A 27,274-nucleotide genomic window follows, 5' to 3' on the forward strand; every position below is an offset into this window, starting at 1 on the left:
AATGTGCATGTATGCACACCAGAGTCCCACTTTTCTCTTTTTATGCGCTTCTTCCATCCTTACTTCTTTGTTACAGCCTTTTACTGTAACAATAGTTTCATTCACTAATAATTCTGTATCCTTTTTTAAAATAAAGACTGTTGTTGTTTGGCTTTGTGTCAGTATGGGAAGTTCATGTCTAAGATCTCTCAGTGTGTGTGTATAATCGGCAGCACCCGCAGTAGCCGAGGCTCATCAGCTCGAGCAGCAGGCCAGCATTACTGATCTCTGGGCAGAACAAAGTCGTCCCAGCGATACGCCACCACACAGTCCTCCTTATCTGTTTATGCGGTGCACTTTTTCAAACGCAAACATTTTCTTTAGATGCGCTGGGAACACGGTGCCGATAGTCATCACACACGCTCTAATTGCCTCAGATAGGAGTGCGTTATTAGCATCAAAACCGAGCAGAAGAGCCGTTCTCCCTGAATTAAAACAAACCTCTGTGATTTTTTAAAACCACGCACACAAGCAGAGATATCGTCCTCCCTCCCTCTGCCGCTTTAAACCATTTCCAATCTGGAAACAATTGGCGAAAAATTTTGCCGTATTTTCATTTCATACTCTTGATTGGACCGGTTAATGGTTTTCTTTATTGTTTTTGCGACTGCAGAGACGTATACAGTGTAGGCTGTGTGTGTGAGCGTTCACATAAGAGTGTGGATAGGCTCAGCCCTCATTTCAACCCGGCTCTTGGGTGTGTGTATGTGTGTGTACGTTCCTGCTTGGCCTGCTCCGGGGGCATTCCTCTGCCGGTTCACTGGCAAACCTCAAGTAGGGCCCTTTTTTCGACCCCTCTAATTGCTGAAAGACATAATTGTAGGGCACTTTGAAGTAAAAGTCAATTTGCCACGAGTCCGCTCTTAAGTGTTTGACTCAAGCAGCTCTTTTCCTGAGAGCTCACCGCGATGTATCGATAACGCCAAGTCAATTTGGGCCTGTTTATTTAACAGGGCCAAAAACATCAGCGTTCCCTTGCGTTCGTTTACCCGAACGGCTGTATGTGTTTTTGGATCACACTTAATAGATTATTACCATCATGCAGCTTATTATTAAGGACAGCTTATTTTGGCTAGCGAGGTCGCTGCATATAAGCTGGATGTGTGGGTGTGGAGGAAAGCAGGTGTGTGTATCTGTGTGTGTATGTGATGGTGGAACTGTGTGTACGTTAACAGCGTGATGTCGAATCTTTCAGCATGTGTGTAGCTGATGACAGTGTGTAACGCTTTCTGGCATGGCGCCTCCACGCTCTGCTTCTCAATGCGACTCAAATTAGTCATGAGACACAACGTATGCACTAGCGCTGAACCCGTGGGCGTGTGGGGTGTGTGTACGTGTCCTGCGCCACCCGTCCATGTTTATTGTTTACTGTTCTCCGGTGGCGCCAGGGCTCGGAAAAACAGAAGCCTTAAAAACACTTTGTTTTGGGGGGAGGCCGAGTTCTGCGGTATTCTAATCGCAAAAGGCGATCAGGGCCCCTGATCTACGGATAGAGAGAGAGAGGGAGGGAGGGAGAGAGAGAGAGAAAGGTTGCATTACTTTAGTCTAGTTCCTATGTATGGCCCTGAGAACATGTGGGTGCTCCAGCCAGTCTGTCTCCGCAACGGCCTGAAAGAAAGAATAAGAGAAAAGAGAAAGAACTGTAGTCAAAGAAGAGAGAGAGAGGTTTCAGTGTGAATATGTGCAAGGTGTCTACTGTAGTTTCTGATTTATTCCCCTTGCACTGTGCAGAGTGCACTCAGATTTCTGTGAAACTATAAAACTGTTAGAATGTGCTGATAATGCATTTTATCTTACACTTCATGATAACTGCATGATAATCGTTTAGCGTGGTCTACGATATCACAATAACATACATACCTGTATGTTTTAACAGAGAAATCAACACTGTATCCAATGTTTGTTTTGTTTTTTAAAAAGTGTCTTAAAATTTTTGTCTAGTCATCAGAATTATGGGATTGCCTTCCCCAAGAAGAAGCGATACTCTTCCTAACAAATAAGGAACCATTTGCTCTGATAAAAACCATGATTATACCAAACAAGGTTAAAGGTTACTACCTCAAGTACAGAACTTTAAAAATATTTCAAATGAGGGACAGTGCATACATCTATGCCGGTATACAGTTTTAATTTCAAAACTCACAGAATCGTTTTTTTTTTAAGCATATTATAAAAATATTGTCAACCCTGATTAAAAAAAAAAAACCCTAAGAATTCACTGGTCCACATACCTACATTAGATAGATAGTTAGATAGTAAAGTGTTAGAAAGCCTAATTTCCAAGATTGCGTCCACCTTTTATGCAAAGAGGCAAGCAGAAATATGAGAGATCTGCTGTTCTTCTGATGGGATCAGATTATATGTAGTTCTGGTTTAGTTGTGTTTTGGATGTAATCTCTCAAATATGCAAATATCTTTTGCATTTGGGATTTTTGTAGTTGTGTTCCTCTGTTAGTTTTCTTCTGTACGTTAAACTCATTCACTGGCCCTGTGCACTACATCGCAAAATGTGTAGAAGAGAATGAACATGTCAATGAAGTTAGGTAAAACATTGGCTCAATTCAGGCAAGTACAAATTAGTTCAACTGAACAGAAAGCCAGACCATTACAATGAATTATTCATTTGATCTGATTATGCTACAATGTACAAACATGGCTGTCAGGTGTTATTCCTTTCAGCAAGTGGTTGTGGTTTGAACAGAATGGTCTCAGGCTATGGAAACGTTTGGATTCAAAACTTGGTACTGTGGGTCAGGTCAGCTAGAACAGAATGTTTCCAAACTGTGGTAGGGTCACATTTGGAAGGAATGTTCTGGGCTTTGGTGGTGAGGTGCAGACATGGGCTAGGATCAGGCCAGCCTCAGACGACATTCAGAATGTTGTTGGTATGTGGTCCGGTTGGGTTCAGAAAGAATGTTTTCGAGCTATGGTCAAGTTGGGTTTGGACATAATATTCTCAAGGTATGATCAGGTTGGGATCGGATAGAATGTTCTTGGGTATGATCAGGTTGGGTTCAGACAGGCAGTTCTCAAGGTATGAGCATATTGAGTTCGCAAAGAACGTTGCAGGACTATGGTCAAATTGGATTTGGACAGAATGTATTCAGGGTATGGTTAGATTGGGTTTGGGTAGAATGTGTTGGAGCTCAGGTGAGGTGGGTTTGGACATAAGTTTGGATGGCTGGGGTCAGGTTGGGATTGGACAGAATGTTCTTAGGGTATGAGACTGTTGGGCAAGGACGGCATATTGTAGGTTAGTAGTTGGTCAGAATGTTTTTGGGTATAGGCGGGTTGTGTTTGTACAGAATGTTATAGACCTCTGGTCAGGTTTGGTTTGTACAGAATATTGTAGGTCTGTGGTCAAGTTGGGTTTAGACAGAATGTACTTGGATTATGGTCAGCAACAATACTCTGATCGGCTGTGACATTCAAACAATCCTCGATTGGTATTAAGGGGCCCTGTGTGTGCCAAGAAAGCATTCCCTATACCACTACATGACTACTACCAGCCTGAACAAAAGGCAGGTTGGGTCCGTGGAGTCATGTTGTCGATTGCAAATTCTGATGCTACCATCTAAGTTGCAGTAGAAATCGAGGTTCAGTGGACCAGGCAACGTTTTTCAAATCCTCAACTGTCCAGTTTCGGTGAGCCTGTCCCCACTGTAGCCTCATATTCCCATTCTTGCCTGGCTGGAGTGGAACCCGATGTGGTTGCCTGCTCTTGTAGGCCATCCACCTAAAGGTTTGATGTGTTATGCATTGTGAGATGCCTTTCTGCTCACCACGGCTGTAAATAGTGATTATTTGAGTTACGCTATCCTTTTTGTCGGTTCGAACCCGTCTGGCCATTCTCCTCTGACCTCTGTTAGGCTTTTTGCCTGGAAAACTGCCATTCACTGGATTTTATTTATTTTTTTTTTTGTATTTTTGCACCATTCTGTGTAAATTCTAACGATTGGTATGTGTGAAATTCCCAGGATTCCCATTCTGATGTTTGGTATGTACATTAACTGAAACTTTTGACCTGCCTCTGCATGATTTTATGTGTTGTGCTGCAGGAACATGATTGACAGATTGGATAATTGCATGAATAAGTAGGTGTACAGGTGTTCCTGATAAAGTGGCCAGGGCGTATACATCTGTGCATATGTTAGACTGTGACACAGCAGAGGCCCTGTGTCTTTGTTGGTAAACAGTTGAAGGAAACTTTATGCCTCCCATATGATTTTGCTTATTTACTTTTATATACGGTATACATCGTTCGTCATCCTACAGTTTTTAGCACAACGGGCTAAAATGTACCCTGATGGTAAACATTGTGTACTGGCCCCCATCTGTCACTGTTGTGTGCGCGTACAGGTCCCAGCTCGGATTAGCGGTCACTGACACATGGAAAATCCAACATCTGCACCATAACCGAAAACTTCTTCTTTCCTCCTTTTTCTTTTCTCCCATGCAGAGCAGTGCATTGCTGCACACACACGTACACTGCAGGGTGTTTGATGGTACACTAGGGTGATTAGGAGAATCAGCAGGCTGTGGTAGAAGGCCTTGCAGGGAAAGAGAGAAGGAAATAGAGAGAGAGAGAGAGAACGTAGCAGCTCTTATCACAGGCAATTAATCAGCCAGACTCATATTGCGGGACAATTATTCAAAGCTTTTTCTTGAATAAGTTACAGGCGGAAGCCTCTGAAAGCCCCCCCAATCTCCCCTGGACGTGAAGGTCATGAGAGCGGGGAGGTCAAGGGGTTCTGCAGCTTGAGAACGTGTGTGTGTGTGTGTGTGTGTGTGTGTGTGTGTGTGTGTGTGTGTGTGTGTGTGTGTGTGTTGCAGCTAGCACGGTCAAAGTTTTTCCATTGTTTTTTCAGTGTGACAAATTCAAAGAACAAACTTGGCCAAGTTATCTTGTAAGAATGATAAATAGAACAGAGCACACTGTAGTTGGAGTTTGAAAGGTGCCTTTAGTGCTAGAAGCATCCAACTAACAAGTTAACTTGTTCTTTGGGCTTGCAATCTTCAGTATTGCAATTAAATTGGGATGAATTGACGGTGGAATACAATTTCAACCCACGAACAAACAAGAAATGGTATTAAGGAATATACACCGACACACAAATCCAGTGTATGTTTTCGCCCCTGAATGTGTGTGTTTAATGTTCAGTAGTTTGTGCAATGTTTAATAGATATGTGAATTACAAATTTATATGTTATATGATTATCACACACACTCTTACTCTGGGTTCTGTTCAGAGTGGGGCTTCATGACAGAAGTCATGAAGTCTGGACTGATTCCACAGAAGAGCTAGTGTAGCACAAATTTCTGAAAAAGTTTATGCTGGCTATGATAGAAAGGTTTCAGAACACACAGTGCCTCCCAGCTTGCCGTGTATGGGACTACGTAGCCACAGACCGGTCAGAGTGCCTATCCTGACCCCTGTCCACCGCCAAGGGCGCCTACAGTGGGCATGTGGAAGAAGGTGGCCTGGTCTGATGAATCACATTTTCTTTTACATCCTGTGGACGGCCAAGTGCATGTGTTCCCCAAGTGCTTACTTGGGGAAGAGATGGCACCAGGATGCACTGCCTGGGCAATGTTCTGCTGGGAAACCTTGGGTCCTGGCATTAATGTAGATGTTACTTTGACACGTACCACCTACCTAAACATTGCTGCAGACCAAGCACACCCCTTCATGGCAACGATATTGCCTAAAGGCAGTGGCCTCTTTCAGCAGGATAATGCGCCCTGTCACACTACAAAAATTGTTCAAGAATTGTTTGAGGAACATGACAAAGAGTTCAGGGTGTTGACTTGGCCTCCGAATTCCCCAGATCTCAATCCGATCGAGCACTTGTGGGATGCGCTGGACAAACAAGTCCGGCTCATGGAGGACCCACTTTGCCACTTACAGGACTTAAAGGATCTGCTGCTAAAATCTAGGTGCCAGATACCACAGCACACCTTCAGAGGTCTTGTGGAGTCCATGCCTCGACAGGTCAGAGCTGTTTTGGCGGCACAAGGGGGGCCTACACAATATTAGGCAGGAGGTCTAATGTTATGGCTGATCGGTGTAAAGCATGATGGTGTTATAGAAGAAAATAATTTAGGACAGGGTTGTATGATGTTACCACCCTGAAGTCAGTTATTTTCCAATAACAGCATATCCCAAATTGTTTTATTCCTCTTCTAATATGCCAATGCTAGCAAGTGTTTTTACTTATTAAAGAAGGACACATCATATTTGTGTCTGTTTATAGTTAATGAATGTTTTGGAAAATCTGTGAAACAAGTTAGTTCCTGTTATCACTTGCGTTATAACAGCTATAAACCGTTGTTCTGTCACCAGCCTATTTTTTTTTGTCTTTCTTTTGAAGGTGATAAGGAAAAAGACACAGCTTGTCATGTTCCTGAGAAACCGCAAAGCGTAAACTCCTGAAGAATTTCCCATGTCTGTAAACATAGTTACAGCTTTACCTCTGACTGTTGCATAGTGTCAGCACTGGAGACTCCGCCCAAAATGCTAAATAAATGCCTTCTCACTGATGAGCGATTACACATCAGTTTTTTAATCAGCTTATGTGTCCATACAAGTCCCTGTGTAACTTGTTACTATAGAAATGATACACTAAGCCTATATGGCCAAAGGTTCGTGGATACCTGACCATCACACTCATATATGGGTATTCTCCAGACTGTTGCTACAAATTTGGAAGCGCGTAATTGTATAGGATGTCTTTGTATGCTGTAGAATTACAGTTTCCATTCACTAGAACTAAGGATCCCAAACCTGTTCCAGCATGGCAGTGCCCATGTGCACAAAGCAAGCTTCATGAAGACATGGTTGCCAAGGTTGGTGTGGAAGAAAATCTAGTGGAAAGCTTTCCCAGAAAAGTTATTACAACAGCAAAGGGGGACTAAATCTGGCACGGGATGTTCAAAAAGCACATATGGGTGTGATTGGTCAGGGGTCCACATACTTTTGGCCATATAGTGTACATCATTCTTGTAGAAGGCATTCCAGTAAGAGTGTAAAGGTTAGAAAAGCATAGCTGTCTCTCCAAATGAAGAGCGTGTCATGCTGTAGTGTACACCTGCTGTTTATATTGATCTTGGTGACTGCAAGTTACCTTTTCTGTTGTCCATCCTAACATTGATCTTGGCATTAAAGTCTCAGAAAATGGATATATTTAATTTGCCTCAGTAGTATGATAACACTTAAATTTACACTAATTGATTTTGTAATCTCTTTCAGGTAATTGCAGCAGTGGGACTGATGCACTGCTGATGGTTCGAGTGTGTTTTTAAGTTCCAGCGCCTCGGGTTTAGTGAACCAGATATTCAGTTCACTTTATTAGAACAGACTCTGAGCAGGAAATACGACAGCATATTATTATTTTCAGATTAAATTGAAGAACAAATAAAATAACCTATCTTAACCTTTATTTATTTATTAACAGTCTGTGTGTGTGTTCAATATTTCATTACAGGCTATTAATTTATCATAAATATTGCAGCTTAAAAAAAATCACGATTCAATGTGACAGTTCTGTCGAAACGTTTCATGGTTCTCTCATTGGCTGGAGTTGCCGTCTCTGAGAAGGATACCTGATGCTCCTTTAAATTTGATTAAATTTAAATACGCTCCCCTTCCAATTGGGACATTCTTTATTTTGAGAGGAAAAACACTGCCCAAAAATGCTTCCTACTTAGGCCGCCTCTTCCCAAGTAAAACAAGATAACTCAGTGTCTCTAATATTGTATTACTGAATTGTCTCCACATACACTATATGGCTAAAAGTATGTGAACACCTGACCCATCACATCTATATGATTATTTTTTGGTAATTTACTTTTTATAATAACCTCCATTCTTCTAGGAAAGCTTTCCACTAGATTTTGGAGTGTGGCTGTGGGGATTTGTGATCATTCAGCTACAAGAGCATTAGTGAGGTCAGGCACTGATGTTGGGTGAGGAGGTCTGGGGTTCAGTCAGTGTTCCAGTTCATCCCAAACGTGTTCAGTGGGGTTGAGGTCAGGGCTCTGTGCAGGACACTTAAGTTCTTCTACACCAACCTTGGCAAACCATGTCTTCAAGGAGCTCATTTTGTGCACAGGGGCATTGTCATTCTGGTAAAGGTTTAGTTTGTCCACAAACCTTTGGCCATATAGTGTACATCTAGGCTAGATATTTTCCCATAATTGTGCCTACTTTTTAATTGTTTTGAGTTTTTAAACAAGGCACAATTACACTGGTTCTTACTTCACACTTTATATATATAATTGGCAGAAGAGGAACAGTGGGGTGCACTGATTGACATGATTATATTAAACAAACTCTTACAGGTTGTGTGAACACACATGCACACACCCAAATAGCGTTCTCAGATGTTAGTAATTGTGCCTTGGCCATACAGAGCCGGAACATTAAAAGCTTCTTATCTTTTCTCGCTTAGGCCAGTGATTCTCCTGCTCATTGATTGGAGCCCAATAAATGACCCAGTGTTAATTACAACGAGCCTTAATCCATGCTCCATATGGCAGTGGAGGAGAACGAAGGTGCAGGGAGAGATCTTAATGGGAGCGATATGAATTTGGTCCAAAATTTCTTACCTTAGCACAAACTTTGTGTGTGAGTGAAAGAGTGGTTAGTGTAGCTATGAGGCCCGAGAGCCAGTCAATTTTGTGAGGTGACCATTTTCCAGTTTGCTTGTGTTCTTCCTCTCTCACTCTCTCTCTCTCTCTCTCTCTCTCTCTCTGTCTCTCTCTCTCTCTCTCTCCCCCTTCCTTCGCTTCCCCGCCCTCTGTCGTTCTCTTATCTCACCATTTTAATTACTTCCCAACGTGTGTCTGAGCTTGTTTTCATTTCTCCGTGCCATTTTTGGCTTTGCAGCTTTCTCTCGTTATCACATCCTGTCTGTACTCTTTCTCCCGTTTGTAAATGACACAATCAATTATGACTCACGCGTGCCTGTGTTTGTGCATTTGTGGAGCTTTCTTCTCCAGTGCCAAATTTAAAAGAAGGTGGGCTTATTTTTGATATTGGGATGAAAGGGTAGTTTGTGATTACAACAGGACACACGGCTGAACAGCTGACAGGGATGAGCGATACGGCAAGAAAATCATATCACTATACCTAAAGTCATTTTAACAATACTAGTATATAACACTGTGTAGTGTTTTTACAGTTGGACACAAAGTGCCAGGAAAATGGTTCTCTTTTTGCCCCAATTGTTGCAGTTCCCTCTTTTTCAATGTTAAATGGTTTATATTTGTAGACCTTAATTGAATGTCTAAATGTCATGGCACTTTGTAAGCAAACCTGTATATTGACACACAACATACACTATACTGTTTGAGTATTGTCCTAGAATATTTTTGCCTTATACCACAGCACTATTAAATTCACAATTCTGATTGATCAGAATGAGTAATTTTGCATAACAGCATGGCTTGGAAGGTAGTTCTGGCTGCAAGACAAATCACAAGTTTATATGAGTGCAGTTCTGATACGTTAGCGTTTCTGTAGTAATGCTGATGGTGCAATTGTTGACATACTGAAGTTTTGTCTTAGAAGATATTTATCTAGCACTTTTGGAAGGAGTCTCCAGTGTCAGAGCATTGTAACAGTCAGAGGATTGAAGACTTTGCAGTTTTTTCAGTAACATGACATTTTGTCTTAACTTCATGAAGGAGGAAAAAAAAAAAAAAACCAAAGTTAGAAGCACCTGTCTAGAATTGCCTAGACCATGAAGCAATTGTATAGAATGTCTTTGTATGCTGTAGCATTACAGTTTCCTTTCACTGGAACTAAGGGCCCCAAACCTGTACCAGAATGACAATGCCCCTGTGCACAAAGCAAGCTCTATGAAGACATGGTATGCCAAGGTTGGAGTGGAAGAACTCCAGTTTTCTGCACAGAGGCCAGACCTCAATCCCACTGAACACCTTTGGGATGAACTGGAACACTGACTGCACCCCAGGTCTCCTCACCCATCATCAGTGCCTGACCTCACTAATGCTCCCGTGGCTGAATGATCACAAATCACCTCCAGCATGCTACAAAATCTAGTGGAAAGCCTTCCCAGAAGAGTGGAGGTTATTATAACAGCAAAGGGGGATTAAATTGGGAATGGGAAGTGTGTGTGGGTGTGAACTGACATGTTTCACTGATGTTACACAACATTATTTATTAAAGAATGACATTTAAAGTATTGTACATGTTGCACAATGGCTGTGGTATTAGAGGAATTAAACATGCTGTCATAGGAAACTAATTAACTTCAAGCTTCACACCACTCTATCATTGATTATTTTCCTGCAACAGCACGCCCCGTCATGTATTATTCCGTACATTCCAACCACCCCTTCTACTGGTGATACCCACAATATTTTCAGAAAAGTGGCATGCCATAATGCATCACTGTAATTATATTATACGGCCATGTTGTCTGCCTGAAAGCTCTCAAACACACCTTTATAAATCTTTCTGAGGTCTCCATTGCCTTGTGCAGTACTGTAGTTACATAATACTATGGCTACATCTTTCCTTAACCTCAATACCCACAGACGACTAGCCAAATGTTCCCACAGTGTCAGCTCAGTCAAGTAGTCCTGTAATCATGGACTGCGCATGCCCATACAAACACACCACTTCTAACCACACTCACTCTCGAGCCAGTTTTTTTGGGTTTCCTCAGTTTTGTTCTCTTACACATAAGAGGATATTGACAGCTTTTCTGCCCGTCATTTTTGCTCTTTCACTTAGACACATTCGCTACTCTCCCTTTCATTCTTCCAGCCTTTTTTTCTTTTACTCCTGTCTCTCTTCTCCCTTCTTTCTATTCTTTCTTTTTCCTTTTATTCTTTTTCCCTTTTTCCGCTGTCTCTTTACTCTTATTTTTTCCCCATCTCCCTTTATTCTGTCTTCTCCCACTGTGCTTTCTCTATCTCTCTTTCCCTCATTCTCCCGCTCCTGTTAGTGCCACTGCTTTATGAGTCGTTAAAGTCCCTTACATTATTTTTAGGAGAGAGATACTCAGAGAAGCAGGAAAAGGAGGATAGAGCCATAAAATGCAAATATCATGCATACTTTCTCTTCCTCCCTCAATTAAAAAAAAAAAAAACAAATTAAATGTCAATGTCGTGAAATATTGTCAGTTTCATTTGCACTGAGGAGGCGATGACAAATCCATATTCTTCCTTTAAATAAAAATTCTTATTACAGCGCAGCGGCGGCGGGTAATCACGGGAGCACAAAGCCAGCGGTGATTAACGATCGCAATTTATTGTGCGACGAGGCTTCTCGTGGAGAGCACGGGAGAAGCAAAGACATCATCTTTATCATAATTCATATCATAAATAACCATACTCGGCCAATCACGGCACGGCTGACGCGTCGTTCCCAAATAACCTTTGATAACTATTACCATAGCGGAAGAAAAGCCCAAAGTCACAATGTTATCTCGTCCTCATTCACCGCCTATAGAATACAACAGTATTACCATATAGATTACACTATTTATAATGGAGGATGTCAGAGGAGAACGGCTGTCCTCCGCTGTGCTTCTGACACCCACGCTCAACCAGCAGCACAGCAGCCCAGGACATGTGTGTGTGGGTGTGGGTGTGTGTGTGTGGGTGTGTGTGTCTGGGTGTATGCCTAAGCTGGAGCACTGGGAAATATTAGAAAATTTTGATTTGGCTTGAGATTACTCCTGTAGTAGCTGTGTGTGTGTTTGTGCTTGTTGTTCTGCTGTGAATTATTTTGATCTGCTGTTATGATAACCAGCCTACGTTCTACCAAATGATACTCCGACTTGCTTAATATTGCTTTTCTCCTTTCAGCATCAATCTTTCTTCCTTGCATACACTAAAGAGTTTCAAAATGGATTAGCGAAATTGTTGCGTGATCATCCAGTTGTATCAACTCTAGCCATTGCTGACCACAGCACTGCTGTTGGATGGATATATTTGGTTGGTGGATGGTCTCCCAACCCAGCAGTGACACGAACATGTTTAAAAACCCAGGGACATGGCTGTTCCTGTTACACTCGTACAAGTGTAACTGCTGTGCTGACGATGATCCACCACCCAAATAATATCTGGTTAGTGGTGGTCCTGTGCTGGTTTCTCTGCATTGATTAAACTAGGTAGGGCGGGGCTGTGCATAGCAACAGATGGGCTACGGTCAGTAAGTGTGTGCAGAAAAAGTGAGCCTGTGTTTCGTGTTACCTGAGAAAAAGGGCAATGAATGAAAGTGCAAGGTAGTTGTAATATACTGGCCTGAATGTGTATAAAATCCAAGTTGTAATAAATCTGTGAGAACATGTTTAAAGAATACATTCTAAATATGTTCTCTCTCTGTGTGTCTCAGATGAAGAGGAGGAAGAGCAGGTCCCTGCAGACATGGGCACGTCGGCCGAGGCCATGCAGGTGTCTCTTGGCGAGGAAGAGGAGGGTGAGGATGAAGAGAATGACGAGAACTGGCTTGGCCCACGTGGGTCAGATAGCCCCAGGCCCGAAGGTCTTTTACCCGCTGCCAAGCGCCCACGCCTGGGAACCAAACCAGGAAGCAGCCCCGAATGGAGCTTTGAGCCTCGTGAACCTCTTAGTTCACTCAACGCCCAGCACATGGCACGCTCCCCTTCCCCTCCACTGCCCCTCGAAATGGTTCGTCCCACTGCGTTGACCCCAACACCAGGGCAAAAACCCAAAGTCTCCTCCCTTTCTCCTGCTCGCCAGAAGAATAAATCGCCCAAAAGAGTGATTGGCTCCACCCCTTCTGCCATATCTGCCCGTCCTTCTTCAGTGACCCCACCCAAAAGTGCGCAGAAGGCAGGGAAAAGGTCGCCTGGGAGACCCAGAAGCCCCCGAAGCCCTCGGCCAGGGCCCACACAGTTAGGACGTGGATGGATGGTCCCTAACACAGATGAAGTTTCACAGGATGGTGAACTCAAAGACGAAGCCATCGAGGACTCCATTGCAGCAGTTATAGCCAGGGCATGTGCAGGCGGAGTGGGCGTGGCTGACCCGTTTGCATATGACTCAGACTCAGACAGTGAGGGGCTTCCAAAGAGCCCACCCAAACATATGCCCAAACACACAATCGCACAACCAAAACTCACACCTGTCCTTAGTGTGAAACACCCACCCATAATGACGCCAACATCGCTCTCGGCCGGCCCGAACCGCTGGACAATGGACGACTCCATAGATGAGGTCATCCGAAAGGCCAACCAGGGACAGGCTCTGCCCTGTCAATCACCACCAGAGCCCTCCTACTTCTCCACCCCATCTGAGTCTCCACCCACCCCGCCACCTCCAACCCTCAACCCCCCACAGGAGCGAAAAGATCCCGTGCCCTCGTCTCTCCTAAAGAAAAAACTCAAGAAGGATATCAAGACCAAGCTGAAAAAGAAGGACAAAGAGCGGCTAAAGGAGAAAGGAAAAGACAAAAGCAAGAACAAAGAGAAAAACAAGGAGAAGAAGCGAGAGAAGGAACGAGGCCAGGGGGAGGATGGAAAGAGTCCCTGGACAGAGTTATCGCTCGGAGCAGAGGAGAGGCGAGACGGTGTTGGTGGGAAGAAAGAGAAGGACAAGCACAAGGACAAGAAGAAAGATAAAGAGAAGAGCAAGAAGGACAAAGAGAAAAGAGACAAGGGCAAGGAGAGAGGAGGGAAGGAGGAGAGGAGGCTGACGCTTGTGGCCAAGGAAAGCACCTCTGCTTCACTACCTCTCTTCAGCCCTTCTTCTTGCCTGCGCATCCCCTCAATGCTTCCCCCACTGCAACCCATCCTCCCCGAAACACTGTTCCACCCCAAAGAGACCAAGAGCAAGGAGAAGGACAAGAAGAAAGACAAAAAGGAGAAAAAGAAGAAGAAAGACAAGGAGAAGGAACGAGACAAGGACAGGGAGAGGGAACGGCCCAGGGAGAAGGAGGAGAAGAAGAAGGAGAAAGAGAAAGAGAAGAAGGAAAAAGTCAAAGAAAAAGAGAAGCCAAAATTGGAGAAGCCCAGTTTAATGGTAAGACCAAGACGGAAATACATGAAGGCCTCAAACAGAACAGCGCCTGAAGTTCACACACAAAGCATTTGTTTAGCATTGTGCAAACCACAAATAACCACACCCATCTTCGTTTTAACCAGTATTTCAATCCACACCAATTCCTGCGAATTGCAAACACAAGCCTGTGCATCCTGTTGTGCTTTTTTCCACACACTCTCCTCCTTCCTCCATTGCAAGTACAGTCAGCTCCAGAATTATTGGCACCTTCTGTAAAGAAGGGCTAAGAAGAGGTTATGAAACTGTCTTTGTAGGTAATTAGCTCAATCTCACATTGAAAATGTGAGACAAATAACCTTGAATTGACAATAATCTGTTTGAAAAACATGTCATAATTATTGGTACCCCTGCATTTAGTACTCTGTGAAACCCCACTTTGCCAGCATAAAAGCACTGAGTCTTCTTCTATACTGCTCTCGCCTGATCCTTGTCAGCTCAGACCACAGGTTGTCACTGGGGTATAGATCGGGGACTGGGAAGGCCATGTCGATCTTCATTCAGCGGTCATTTGGAAGTATGTTTTGGATTACTGTCTTGATGGAAGATCCAACCACAACCCAGTTCAAACTTCTTGGCAGAGGCAGCCAGATTTTCATTTAAAGATTATTATTATTATACTCTTTAAAATCACCTTCATGGCACTTCATGGAGTCTGTGATACCATGTATCCTAACAGGCCCACATGATCGCACATCTTCCGCTATACTTAACAGTTAGGATTAGTTTCTCTTCTCTATAACCCTCCTACTTTTCACGCCAAGCCCACCTTGACTGTTTGTTGCCAGAATGCTTTTAAAATAATCGACCTATGGTCTTGTCACAATTATGCAGGCTGTAGTTTCAGTGAAATGTGATGATGTACTGTATGATAACGATACACAGAATAAGTATGCATATGCTGTTTATTTATTGTTCCACTATCACCTGTCACAATTCTTAAATGAACTGTGTTGTAATTGCAGCTGGCCCCAATTGACGTTATCTGGATACATGACTTGACCAGTGTGAATTCTAGCTAGTGTAAAATGTTTACTGAAACTCCTACCCAAGTCTGATGCTTATACAGTGAGAGATATGTATTCAAGATGGCAGATGTCTGCATATGTAGTACTGAGACATACCTTGGGTCATGTTTATAGATAAGAACATCATACAGTGTCAGAATCTACATAAACAACTCAATGTGGATTGAGTAAGGGGATGCTTTAAGCATGCATTTTGCACAGTATTAACTTGGTGGCTAAAACTGTACTTCACTTGTTAGCTACATTAGCCTTGCAGCTTCAGTGCAAAACTAAAAGAAGCAAACTTCAGACACTGACCTTGGCTGATCGAATGCATTTGAGGTGAATGTGTACATTTCATTTTTGGGCTGAACTATTCTTCCAACAGTTCTACTGACACACTCAAATCCTGCTTGTCTAGGTGCCTGTGTGTACTTCAGTACTTTTTAGAGATCATAGCTAGATTGCTGAGTGACATTTACATTTTCCATCTTTTCTTTTCCGTTTGTCTCCGAAATTCTGCGGCTCTCCGCTCTTAGAACAAACACCCACACGCACAAAGCTGTCAATCTGTGTGCAAATCAAACATGGGATAATACACCTCAGAGCCTCTGTTTACCCAGTCTGCAGAGTGTGTGTGTGTGTTTTTAAGAGTCTACGATAGAGAAAAGAAAGATTGTGCTAATTCCACTCGAGCGAACTCGTCCTCCAGTGTCTTTTCACAGTCCAGCGCCGCGATAACGCATGTACATCACATAAGATCTTTCAGGATTGATTTACACAGCTAAGTGTAGAGTTCCATTTCTCTCGCCGTCTCTTTCTCCCTCAATAATTCACCCCTCTCTCTGACCCTTTCTTTCTCTCTCTGTCTTTTTTTTTCCTCCCCTCGTCTCTCATGCCACCACTGCTAGATGGGATACAGAAAGCGATTTCTCTCTCCACCCCCCACATCTTTCTCTCTCCTCTGCTTAAATCTCTTGATCGCTTTAATTTTTTGCAAGGCTGCTTTGCTGGCGTCCAGAGGAAAAGCAAGAGTGGCAGGAAAGAGAAAGGCGAGTCGGAGCGGTGTTGAGTTAGGGTGGTTTATCAGTAGCCGCCCCAAAGGTATGTGCAGAAGGGACTTAAATCCGCAGAGATTAGCGAAAAAAATGCCGTCCATAGCAGTAAGGGGCTTACGCCACTGGTTGCATTAGTTCAGGCGAAAAGAATATTGCGTTTACATAAAAACTGGACAAATCCAGGCACAATGGCTCCGACTGGGGGCCACACAGGAGCCCGCTATCTTAGGACCTCCACCCCGTTGAGTCCAGAGCACTACACACACACACACACACACACACACACACACACACAGGGTTGGAGGGAGTGAGGGTATGAGATCAGCACAGTGTTTCTACTGGATAGAGGAGATGAATGTCACTTGGAGACCTGTGTGAAATTGCCTTGTCTGTTACAGCTTCGAGATCATTAACTTCGAGCCACAGTTGGGGATTTTTGACAAAGTAGCCCAAGAAAAACATTAAAGTAAAAGTCTGTGAATATGTTTCTGCTCTAAAATACATATATTTTAGTATTTCAATAAATACTATATGTAGTACAATACAATATGTATTAATACTAATGCTTAATAGTACTATTACTTGCAATATTAATATTTATCAGTAATAGTATTATTATTATTATTATTATTATTATTATTATTATTATGATATGTAGTAATAAAGTGGTACAAGCAATAGTATTACTGGTAGAAGTATTTGTACTATTGGTATAAGTATTAGTATTATTGGTGAATGTATTTGTATTATGGTTATAAGTATTACTGTTATATTAAGTATAAGTAGTATTAATATTATTGATATAATTATTAGTACTAGTGGTATAAGTAGTATTAATATTATTGACATATGTAGTGTTAGTATTATTGGTATAACTTTTAGTGTTATTGGTATAAGTAATGTTGGTGCAAGTGGTATTAGTGTCATTGGTATAAGTAGTGTTAGTAATATTAGTGTTATGGGTATAAGTAGTGTTAGTAATATTAGTGTTATGGATATAAGTAGTGTTAGTAATATTAGTGTTATGGGTATAAATAGTGCTAGTATTATTGGTATTGGTCAAGTCTGTATTTAGATTATAATGTAAATTATTCAAGTTATATGTACGTCTCTCTATGTTTCAGAAACTCGCATAAACCATCCTGCCATGTGACGTGACATCTGACTGAAAAATGTTTTAAAATATTAATCCCTACAATGCTACCTCCGAGGAGCTGTATAAAATTTCCTTATCTGTTTCGGCATCTAAATAATTAACTTTAGCCACAGTTGGGCATTTCACAACAAAGTGGCACTGAGCTCTCTAAGAAGCTCATAGATGACATCTGACTAGGACTTATGTACACACACACGCACACGCACACACACACACACATCTCTGCTGCATCTTTACCAAACTGAATAATTCTTTATATCCATTACTGTCATAGCACTTTAAAGCCCCGGGGAACTTAAATCTGTGATTGCTTTCTAATTAGATTGAGCTTAGGTTTTGTGAGCCACAGTATGCTGGAATGGAATATGAATAATTGTTGACTGTATAGTGTCTACATGTGCTTTGCTAAAAATAATAATACCCCAGTTTAGTGTTAAGTGGGCAATCCAGAGCTTGAGTAAGATTTGTGTAAGCTTTTCCTTCACTAATCAAAAGGCAAGGCTAATGTCACTTGTCCTTCCTGTATCACTTTTATCAAAAGTATTTGCTTACACTTGAATGGAACCTAGCGACCATAACCTATGGTGAAAATTGTGTCGTTTGTTGTTTCTCCTTGCTTTCAGCCTCATTTTCACACTTCATTTCAAAGTTCCCTGACACTGCCTGCAGTTATGTTAGCCTTTCCATGAACGTTTAATAGAAATATATTAATGGCTATAATTTAGCATTTGGGAATGGTAAACTTTGGGAAATACTCCAAAGGATAATGGAAATCCAAGAGCCTGAAGCAGCTTAGAATATTCTAGATTCTGCCGGACGTTTGATCCCAGGTTTCAGCGCTGACACCTGAAAACTGTCTATTCATTGCCTCATCTTAACTCTACTTTAACACACTTTCATGGCAGCTAAATGGGGATTGTGTTAAATTATATTGTATTATAGCTCATTATTCTCCTGTAAAACATTTTAACAAGTTTTTATTTCTCTTTATCGGCTCCAGAGAGTGACTCGGGTCATCAGGTCATCGCATACGTCCATTTAATAGCTGATTAATCCGTTTGTACACGCCCGTTCCTTTTAGCACACCCCAGGTGTGTATGTGTTAACGAAAGAGCGAGCGTTTGAAGAGCTGGACTCATCGTGATACAGGGCAGGTTAAGTAGGACGGGGCACTTTTGGGGAGAAAGACATTGCGAGCCACTTAAAGACTAATTAACATAAGCAGATAGCGCTATCTGAACTTGCCATTGAGGGTGACCCTGAGTGTGTGTCCTTAAACACGCACGCACGCACGCACACGCACACTCACACACACACGTCTTATCGTGTAGGGACAGGGCCTCAACTTCTCTTCCTTTGGGAGGCCAAAACACGTGTGTGTGAGTAGGATGGAAGTGCGTATGTGAAGAAAGCCTGGTCCCTACGGCCCCTCCAGAGAGGCATGAATGTCTTCGAGTCAAAGTGAGCTCAGACAGATGCAATCTCCAATTCATCTTCGTCTGCTTCCTAATTTCAGACTTCTTTTTCGTTTGATGGTCTATAGCTGCTAGCATAGATATAAATATTAAAAACTGAAATAGGTGTCAAAAGAAGGAACTGCAAAAGCCTGTAATGTCCCCCATAGTCTTGGGTTGTTATTATTTATTTAATTTAATTTTATTTAATTTTATTTAATTTTATTTATTTATTTTTTTTTTTTTTTTTAACAAAGTCTTATTCTTTGAGATATATAACAGAATTACACTATACTTAATTAGGAGTGCCTGTATCTCAGTGACTTTGACTGTTGTTTGTGGCTGACAGGCTAGTTTGAGTATTTCAGAAACTGCTGATCTCCTGGGATTTTCACACACAACAGTCTCTAGACTTTATATAAAATGCTGCAAAAAATATCCAGTGAGCAGCACTTCTGCAGCTTGAAACACATTGATTGAGCTGGTCTGAGCTGACAGGAAGACTACAGTAACTAAAATCACCACTCTTTACAACCATGGTGAGCAGAAAAGCATCTCAGAAAGCACAACACATCAGAAGCCTTGAGGCAGATGGGCTACAACAACAGAAAACCACATCTGGGCCAAAATCCACATGAATATAATCAACTTTTCCTCACATTGGGGTTTTTAAATGTTTATTCCCCCTGCCAACATAGTTACGTTGAATCCCAGATGGACTTTTTTTTATTTATTTATTTTTTATTTTATATGTTGATACATAGTTTAAAAATGACAGTAAAGTATGCCCTAAGGTGAAATTTTGTTTCAACTTTAAGTGACATTCAGAAACACTTTTTGGTAGACTTATGTTAATAAACTCAGATTGAAAGAAGTATTTTGAACATCTCTATGCAGACTTTCAGTTTGCAGATGATATTAAAAATGTAAATAGCATTTGAACAGTGAGATTAGTTCTGGCAGTAGTAACATGTATATCTATGAGTACAAGTGCACTGATATCTTTAGCGTGTCCTTTTGAGTCCCCGGTTAACTTAAGAAGCGCACCAATCAAACGGAGTACAAACTGTGGATAAATCATTTATAGTAGTTTAGAGTTGCAGCCCTCGTGTAGCCCGAGCACAGCGTGTCCTCTGTGTATGGAGATTATCCGGGATGCTGGTTATTTTCCACATGATCAAGTGAAAAAGATATGTGATGGTCAGGTTATAAAGGGACTCACGATCCAGGGGCGAGAAAGAAGAAAAGATCAAACCTCACTCGCCTTTGTGCCAGCATCTCATAGCTTTTTGGAAAGCTTGTGTTTGTTAGCGCACACTAACGCAGCGTCTGACGGCCTTCCATTCTCTCAGAAAGATGCAACCTGCCAAACATTCTCCCAATTCCGCTGATCCGTACTTTCTTCTAAAGAAAGGATGAGCGAGATGGATAAAGGCAGGATACAGATGAAGGGAGAGGAAGAGGAGAAGGGGACTGTCCAAATTCAGAAAGGCTTTTTGTCATAAATGCACAGCACGACAATAAAAACAAAACCGTTAAAGGGAGAAAAGATGTGTTTCTGTGCTAAACGATTAGTGCAACAGCAGGAGTACACACACACACACACACACACACACACCCAGCTCCTCCTTGCAGTAAACCCTGCTGAGTCCTTGCATGTTCTAGCTTTCCATATTCTGTCTCTACTTGTCTTTTCATCTTCCTGCAGTTCTTTATTCAGCTTGTCTTGAACTCCTCATAAACTAAATTGACCACTTTTTTTTTTTTTTGGTTCCATATTCTCAGATGGTGTGTAATTTGACATCTAGGGAACTACGTAGGTTCTACGATGCCACTATGTTATAGGGAAAGTAGTGAGGCTGTAGAGTGCCTAGGAAGCACTTTGGGATTCAGCAGAAGTCAGTTTGAATAAACAAATAATAATGAATGAAAACACACAAGATCACATTTTAATCTGCATCCTTGAAATATAGGATCTAAATGTTCTATATAAGAGACCAGAAAACATTACAGTGGGGGGAAAAAATAAAATAAATTATTATTATTCAGATGTATTTAAGTACTACATTTCAGTTTATTTATATTTAAATGCATTAAAGAAACATGATATATTTATTGAGTGTGTGGCAGTGGAGGAATTTTGCCATATAGATTTATAAGATGATGTTTTATTAAATAATACAATGATCTCTTTCTCTCTCTCTCTCTCTCTCTCTCTCTCTCTCTTCCTCTCATTATCACTCTGTCACTGTCTTTTTTCTTTTGATCATTCTCTCTATTTCTCTCTCATTCTATCTCTTCCTCTCTCTACTTTTATCTCTTTTGTTTTCCATTTCTCTCTCATTCTCTTCATCTCTCTCTCTCTCTCTCTCTCTCTCTCTCGCTCTGTTTCTCTTTTGATCATTCTCTCTATTTCTTTCTGCCCCTATCTCTCCCTCTTTCCCCCTTTATCTCTCTCACTTTTGTTCTCTCTCTCTGTCTCTCTCTCTATCTCTCTCTCACTCTCTCTCAGGTCGAAGCCCCCGTGGTTCCGCAGTCTCCCGTCATACCCAGACTAAAGCTGAAAGTTGGAGCCGGACAGGACAAAATGTAAGATATACACACACATGGTGCTCCCTGTGTGGTCAGAGACTGTGTGTCTGCATGCAGGTGTGTGTTTCAGCCTGTGGGTCATGTGACCAGTCCCAGACGGCCCATGGTTTTTGTGTGAGACTCGCACACACACACCTCCTGCTGCACACTCCTATCAATAGTCCCAGTGTTCACACCACTTAACCCCCCACTCTTTAACATACACATAGGCAGGCTACAGGTAAGGTGTGTGTGTGTGTGAACATGTTGACGTGGTTTGAGTGTGTTTAGACTTTGCCTTAGTCTTCCTCCCTCATCCTCACTGTTCCACCACCATGCAAGGCAGGAAACATTAATATATGTTCGTGTGTGTGACGACAGGAAGGCCTTTATTCTGTGAGTGTGTGTGATCGTGTATTTTGTCTTTGTCGTTTTGCTCTATTGTGCTCCGCTCTTGCACCTGTACTCTGGTCTATGAACATAATCAACTGGCCTTTCTCTCTCTCTCTCTCTCTCTCTCTCTCTCTCTCTCTCACACTCACACTCACACACACACACACACACACACACACACAGACTCACTCTGTGACTGTTACATAAGAACAAAGCCTTCAACAATGTTTGTTTTAGGGATTTGTGCGCGTGCGTGTGTGTGTGTGTGGTATTTGAATGATGTTTGAATGTGCATAATGTTTACATGTTTGAAGGCAACTTCATAAGATCTCAAGTTCTGTTCTGTCAAAACGCACATAAGCTAAACTTTTTGGATAAATGACTCCACATTTTACATACAAAAAACTGGGTCTAAATAAGCATATGTAATTTATAGCAAACATTTCTTAAGTATGTGTCAGTGTTCTATTTAAGTAAAAAAAATTAAATATAGCTAATTAATTTCCAACAGGCATTATTAGAAACATGAAATGCATTCCCCATGGCTCAGTATTAAACAGTGTTCTACTGGACATCTAGTGCACTAAGCTCCACTATGTGCCAGTATGTTATGCCCTCTATTGTAACCAAATGCACCAAATGAAGCCATTGGGCACTGTGTATTAAATGTACATAAAATGTAGTTGTATATCATCACCAATTTAAAAAAAAAAAAAAAACATCTGAAACAATGAAAAGTTTAGGATAAAATATTTTAACTAGGAAAGAGGTACAGTTTTGTCTTCCATGGTTCATGCCGTGTGAACGCGTAGTGTAGTGCTACTGCTAATATCTGTTCTGTCTGCAGAAGTTCTTAGGATACAAAACATTTCACGTATTTAAACGTTTTTAAAGAAATCTGACAGCCCCACCCTGTGTTGGTTAGGTAGCTGAGTGACTGCTGTGTCTCTGCGTGTTTCTGCGTTTAGTTGTTTTGTGACATACATTTAAAGCCCTAACAGTGGCTCCATTGATGCAGCATCCGAGGCAGTGCGGATGCCCCTGACCTTTGACCTTAGAGAGTCATGAGGGAGTCGTGAGGTCACTTCCTGATCAGCCCACACCTCACAGCATCTGAGGGAGAGCTGTCATTGAAGTGCGCGCACAACAGAGAGTGTGTTTGTGCATGCGTGTGTGCATGTACCTTCAAGGTGTCATTCAGATAAGACATAAATAATGACCATGCGCCTGTGCGTGTAACCGGAGCCGGCCGTTTGGCACACCCCTCTCAGGGTCAAAACCACGGTGACTGGGGTTGCCTGCACTCACTGGCCTTGTCAATCAAACCGTTGCCTGGCAACAGCAGGGGGTCAAGCAGGATTACTTGCGCTGAGATTAACCTTGCATCATATAACACACAAACTGGATACGGAGTGTATTTTCTTTCCTTATTTCTGTTATATACAATCGGAGCTCATTAACAAGAACTGTTATTGTTTCAGCATAGACTGTCAAAAAGGCCGTTTATTTTACAGGACATGATTTAGAGTTGAAGATCATTCAATATTCTACATAAAAACTACACAAATATTATTTAGGACAATAATTACCGTTCTTACATCACAAGGTAAAAAAGGCACAGCGGCTAGCTTGAGTGCTGTTGAGGATGTGTTAGCACTCGCATGTCCAGGTTGAGAGCACTATTACTGGAATGTAGTGCTGTGTTAGCATGTCGAGAGACGGTCTAGAATTTGGATATTACACATATTTATGAGAAACCTTTGACATTTTTTTAAAACAAACAAGTAATTATTTTCTTAAAACTATGCTAGAGGTTCATTTATAATTTAAAAAAAGAAAATTTCCATATGACACTGAAAACAAAATGTCCTATTCATATACAATCATTTTCCTAAAATAGATTTTAATCAAGCAGTAATACTTACACAGTGAATACACAGTGTTTGTTGTTCTTTCTTAATGACCATCTTGAATATCTTATAGTAACTGAAATAATATAGTGTGTGATATGACTTCTTATCCCTGCTGCTTTTGGTCAGTAAGAACACAGTGTTTTGGATATGAAATAAAAAATTTTTAAAAAATTGACTTTTAGGCCTTTCTGTATTAAATATATGTATTAAATATTTCTGAGCCACAATATTAATTTAGGGTGTTATATCTCTCTCCATCTTTCTCTCAGCGTCATCAGTAAGGTTACCCCTGACCTGGAACCTACCCCTCCACCTCCTCGGACACCGGTGTCACGCTCAGGTCCTGGTGCTCGGATGCGTTCTCCTCCTGCCCCACCTCCCCCTGCCCCACCTCCAGTTGCCCCTCCACTTCTCCCACCACCTGTGTTGGTGCCACCTCCTCCTCCGGTGTTTCAGGCCCCAGCCAGCCAGGCTAAAGCTCGCGGCTGCAGTGTCGTCACGGAGACGGTCAGCGCTTACGTGGTGAGGCTCATCATCTTCATCATCATCATCTGATTTGAGATGATTGAAAGAATTTCAGTAGTTCCATAGCCATGTTGGCTTACATGCTTATGAGTGTATTAGTTGTATAGTTGTCTTCTTTTTAGTAATGCAGCTTGTGTTCCTCCTGATAAGTGCACGTTGCTCTCATTACTTACCTACTTATCTACAGTATAACTATGAGACTTCTTAATGTTTCAGAGTATTTTTATCCACAGTTTAATCATATCTACAGACAATAAAAAAAACCTGAATAGTTACTGGGTATCAACGATGTTGTATGTATTATATCACAGTTAAGCTATATTAAATATCAAAAATAGTCAAGTAGAGTTTCTCCCTATATTCACTGTCAGCTCTGCTACTCTGACGAGGTTGTCCAGGTTCTACAAATTTGTTTTTGCTAAGCTTTGTCGTGTGTGTGTGACCCACAGATTCGTGACGAGTGGGGTAATAAGATCTGGATCTGCCCTGGCTGTAATAAACCTGATGATGGCAGTCCCATGATCGGCTGTGATGAGTGCGATGACTGGTACCACTGGTGAGAATGACAACACACCCCCATCACAATGCACAAAATCTACTTACAGTATTTATTAACTTGGGTTTTGTGAGAAAGGATTCCTTCCTCCTGCGCCGTCTTCTGTAGGTTCTCAGCTCTCCTGTATGTTTTATATGATGGAGTTTCTCTATGAGCAAATAACGAAGCGTCTATGAGCAAATTTAACGAAGCTAAAGTTTGCTTATTTATTTGTTTATAGTAATTTGCCTTTGTTTAAATTGATCTGTTAATTTTTTTGGGGAAAAAAAACCTTCAGAATTTATTTTGCGTACTTTGTAACATAGTGCTCTTAAAAAGGTATCAAACCCACAACCTTTTGGAACAAGACATGGAATCATGGTTTTAAATGAAACATATTAATAACCATCATTGTAACAAGCAAAGCTCGATGATTTTACAGTGACACACAATAGGATAAATATTATACAATACATCATATCAGTGAGTCTTAAGACAGCTACACTCAGGTCAACTCAGCTTTCAGGGTTTAATTAGATTTATTGGTATGACTTTAAACCACAATTTAAAAAATGACACAATTTTCTCTTTATTCAAAAATGTAGCTAATATGTTTTTAATGTCTGAAGTTTGCATCGTAGTTTTTCACTGGAGCTTCAAAGCTAATCTATCTAATAAGAGAAGCTTATGTTTAGTGTGTGCGCATGCGTACTTTACACACAGTAAAAGCATAGTTTTCAGGTGTCTAAGCTAAAACACATATACAAAGTTGCCAACATTTATTATCTGTAGTATTTATTATTTTAGCTACCTGAAATTATGCCTTTCTGCTTTCTCAGCTAAATCAGTGTTCAGACCGAGTGTGAATGAAATTCTCCTGACAGAAAAGCCAATTCACTGAAGGGCAAAGGACGCAGAACATGAAAAACATACATGCTTCTGGTAGTGCATGCTTTCGTTTCACGCCAATTTACAGTTACACTGGACTGAGGGATTGCCTCGCTGGCACACATCTGCAGGGGAAAAAATAGCTAGCTAGCGTAATATATATTCTATCCAAAATTACGTCAACTCGATGCTATCACATGATCACTGACTTTCTGTGCCACCAGACATTTTGAATTGGATTAACTGCATTTGAAAAGGTGGAATGTCCTTATGGTATTTTACAGACATTCAGTAATTAAAGCACAGTAGGATATCCTCTGCGGCACTATTTAATGTTCTCTTTCAGTAGGTAGTTGTATATTTATTTATTTTTTAACAGAGGTTGTTGTGTTCTTGTTTGGTTGATGTCAGTAATAAAAGTGTAAAGACCTGTTTTTATCTGCAAATTAGTTGATCAACAAGAAATATCTTTAACTACAGTGGCAGTCAGTTTATTATAATGTACATTTGAAATGCATGTCTTTTCTGTATCGAGGCATCACATTAACCAACATACACTTGAGTTTTTGTGGTACATACAGTATGCGATACAGTCACACAAGATTGTGGATCGCACTCTCTCTGAGTAACATGCACATGTATAAATATCATTCTCTCACTCCTCTCTCTCTCATTTTGTTTTTCAGGCCCTGTGTAGGAATCATAACTGCTCCCCCGGAGGATCAGTCCTGGTTCTGTGTGAAGTGCTCTGGCAAGAAAAAAGACAAAAAAACAAAAAAGAGGAAGCGTAAAGCGCACTGATCATCATCATCTCTCTCTCTCTCTCTCTCGCTCTCTTTGCCTTTCTGCTCATACTCTGCTTTATTTCAGTTCCACCTCTCTCCCTGTGGTGGCTTCAGTTCGGACATTTTCCTCCTCTCATCCTTTTAATCAAAGTCTCTGTAGTCATTTATGTATTTTTTAAAATGAAATTTTCAAAAGTCTATATGTTAATTTTTTTATGTCAATCACCCTATGATATGTGTATATGATCTTTGTACGGAAGCCAACGACTGTTCAGTAGGTGTGTGCGCGCATCGAGGTTGTACATCCTCATCCAAGTTTTTTCAGCCGTGCGCTGACTCATCGGGATCACATCGCTGAAAAAGAAAAAAAAATACGTCTGTACATTAGTCAACCTTTTTAAATATTGTTCTGATTTATTTAGACTGGAAGTGCAGTTTCCTTTTATTATGGATTCGATTAAAAGCTGTTTTTTCCACAGTGGGTGGTCATTACTTTTGTATACATTTACAGAAATCTTTCTAAAAAAAAAAAAAAAAATATGAAACGTATGGTTGGGATCATTTACAGGTTTATAATTTACACAAAACTGCATGCCTGATATTGTTTGTGTAAAGTTTCTTCAGGAGATCATGAACTACATCATGGTCGTGCCCTGTAATCCATGAGTGCATAACTGCCCCGGCTCTGTGCGTGAGAACGATGCAGTTTCTCTCTCGCCTGTCAATCACAGCCGTCTGTTAGCTCACGTATACACAGTTAATGGTGCTCATGTAGTGGCTTCAAGTAGCAGCACGGTTTAGCCTTCTCTCTCGCACACGGGTAGTGTGATGGAGGAGAGCTAGATAGTGTGCTGGGATTCAAACTGGACTGAAAAAAAATGTAATTCTCACACA

The 27,274-nt window shown here is 41.3% G+C and overlaps 1 protein-coding gene across 1 annotated transcript in view; it reads left to right on the top strand.

The window, feature by feature from the left end:
• The window catches only part of taf3 (TAF3 RNA polymerase II, TATA box binding protein (TBP)-associated facto), a 67,836-nt gene extending 40,978 nt beyond the window's left edge, over positions 1–26,858 (top strand). The window contains exons 3-7 of the mRNA XM_026923101.3: positions 12,411–14,059; positions 21,283–21,359; positions 23,917–24,169; positions 24,622–24,728; positions 26,282–26,858. Of these exons, the coding sequence (XP_026778902.1) occupies positions 12,411–14,059; positions 21,283–21,359; positions 23,917–24,169; positions 24,622–24,728; positions 26,282–26,396 (2,201 nt within the window). The 3' untranslated portion in view covers positions 26,397–26,858. The remainder of the gene's footprint in view (positions 1–12,410; positions 14,060–21,282; positions 21,360–23,916; positions 24,170–24,621; positions 24,729–26,281) is intronic.
• The last annotated feature ends 416 nt before the right edge of the window (positions 26,859–27,274 follow it).

This window comes from Pangasianodon hypophthalmus, chromosome 18 (genome assembly GCF_027358585.1).
Source record: "Pangasianodon hypophthalmus isolate fPanHyp1 chromosome 18, fPanHyp1.pri, whole genome shotgun sequence".
Lineage (NCBI taxonomy): Eukaryota > Metazoa > Chordata > Actinopteri > Siluriformes > Pangasiidae > Pangasianodon > Pangasianodon hypophthalmus.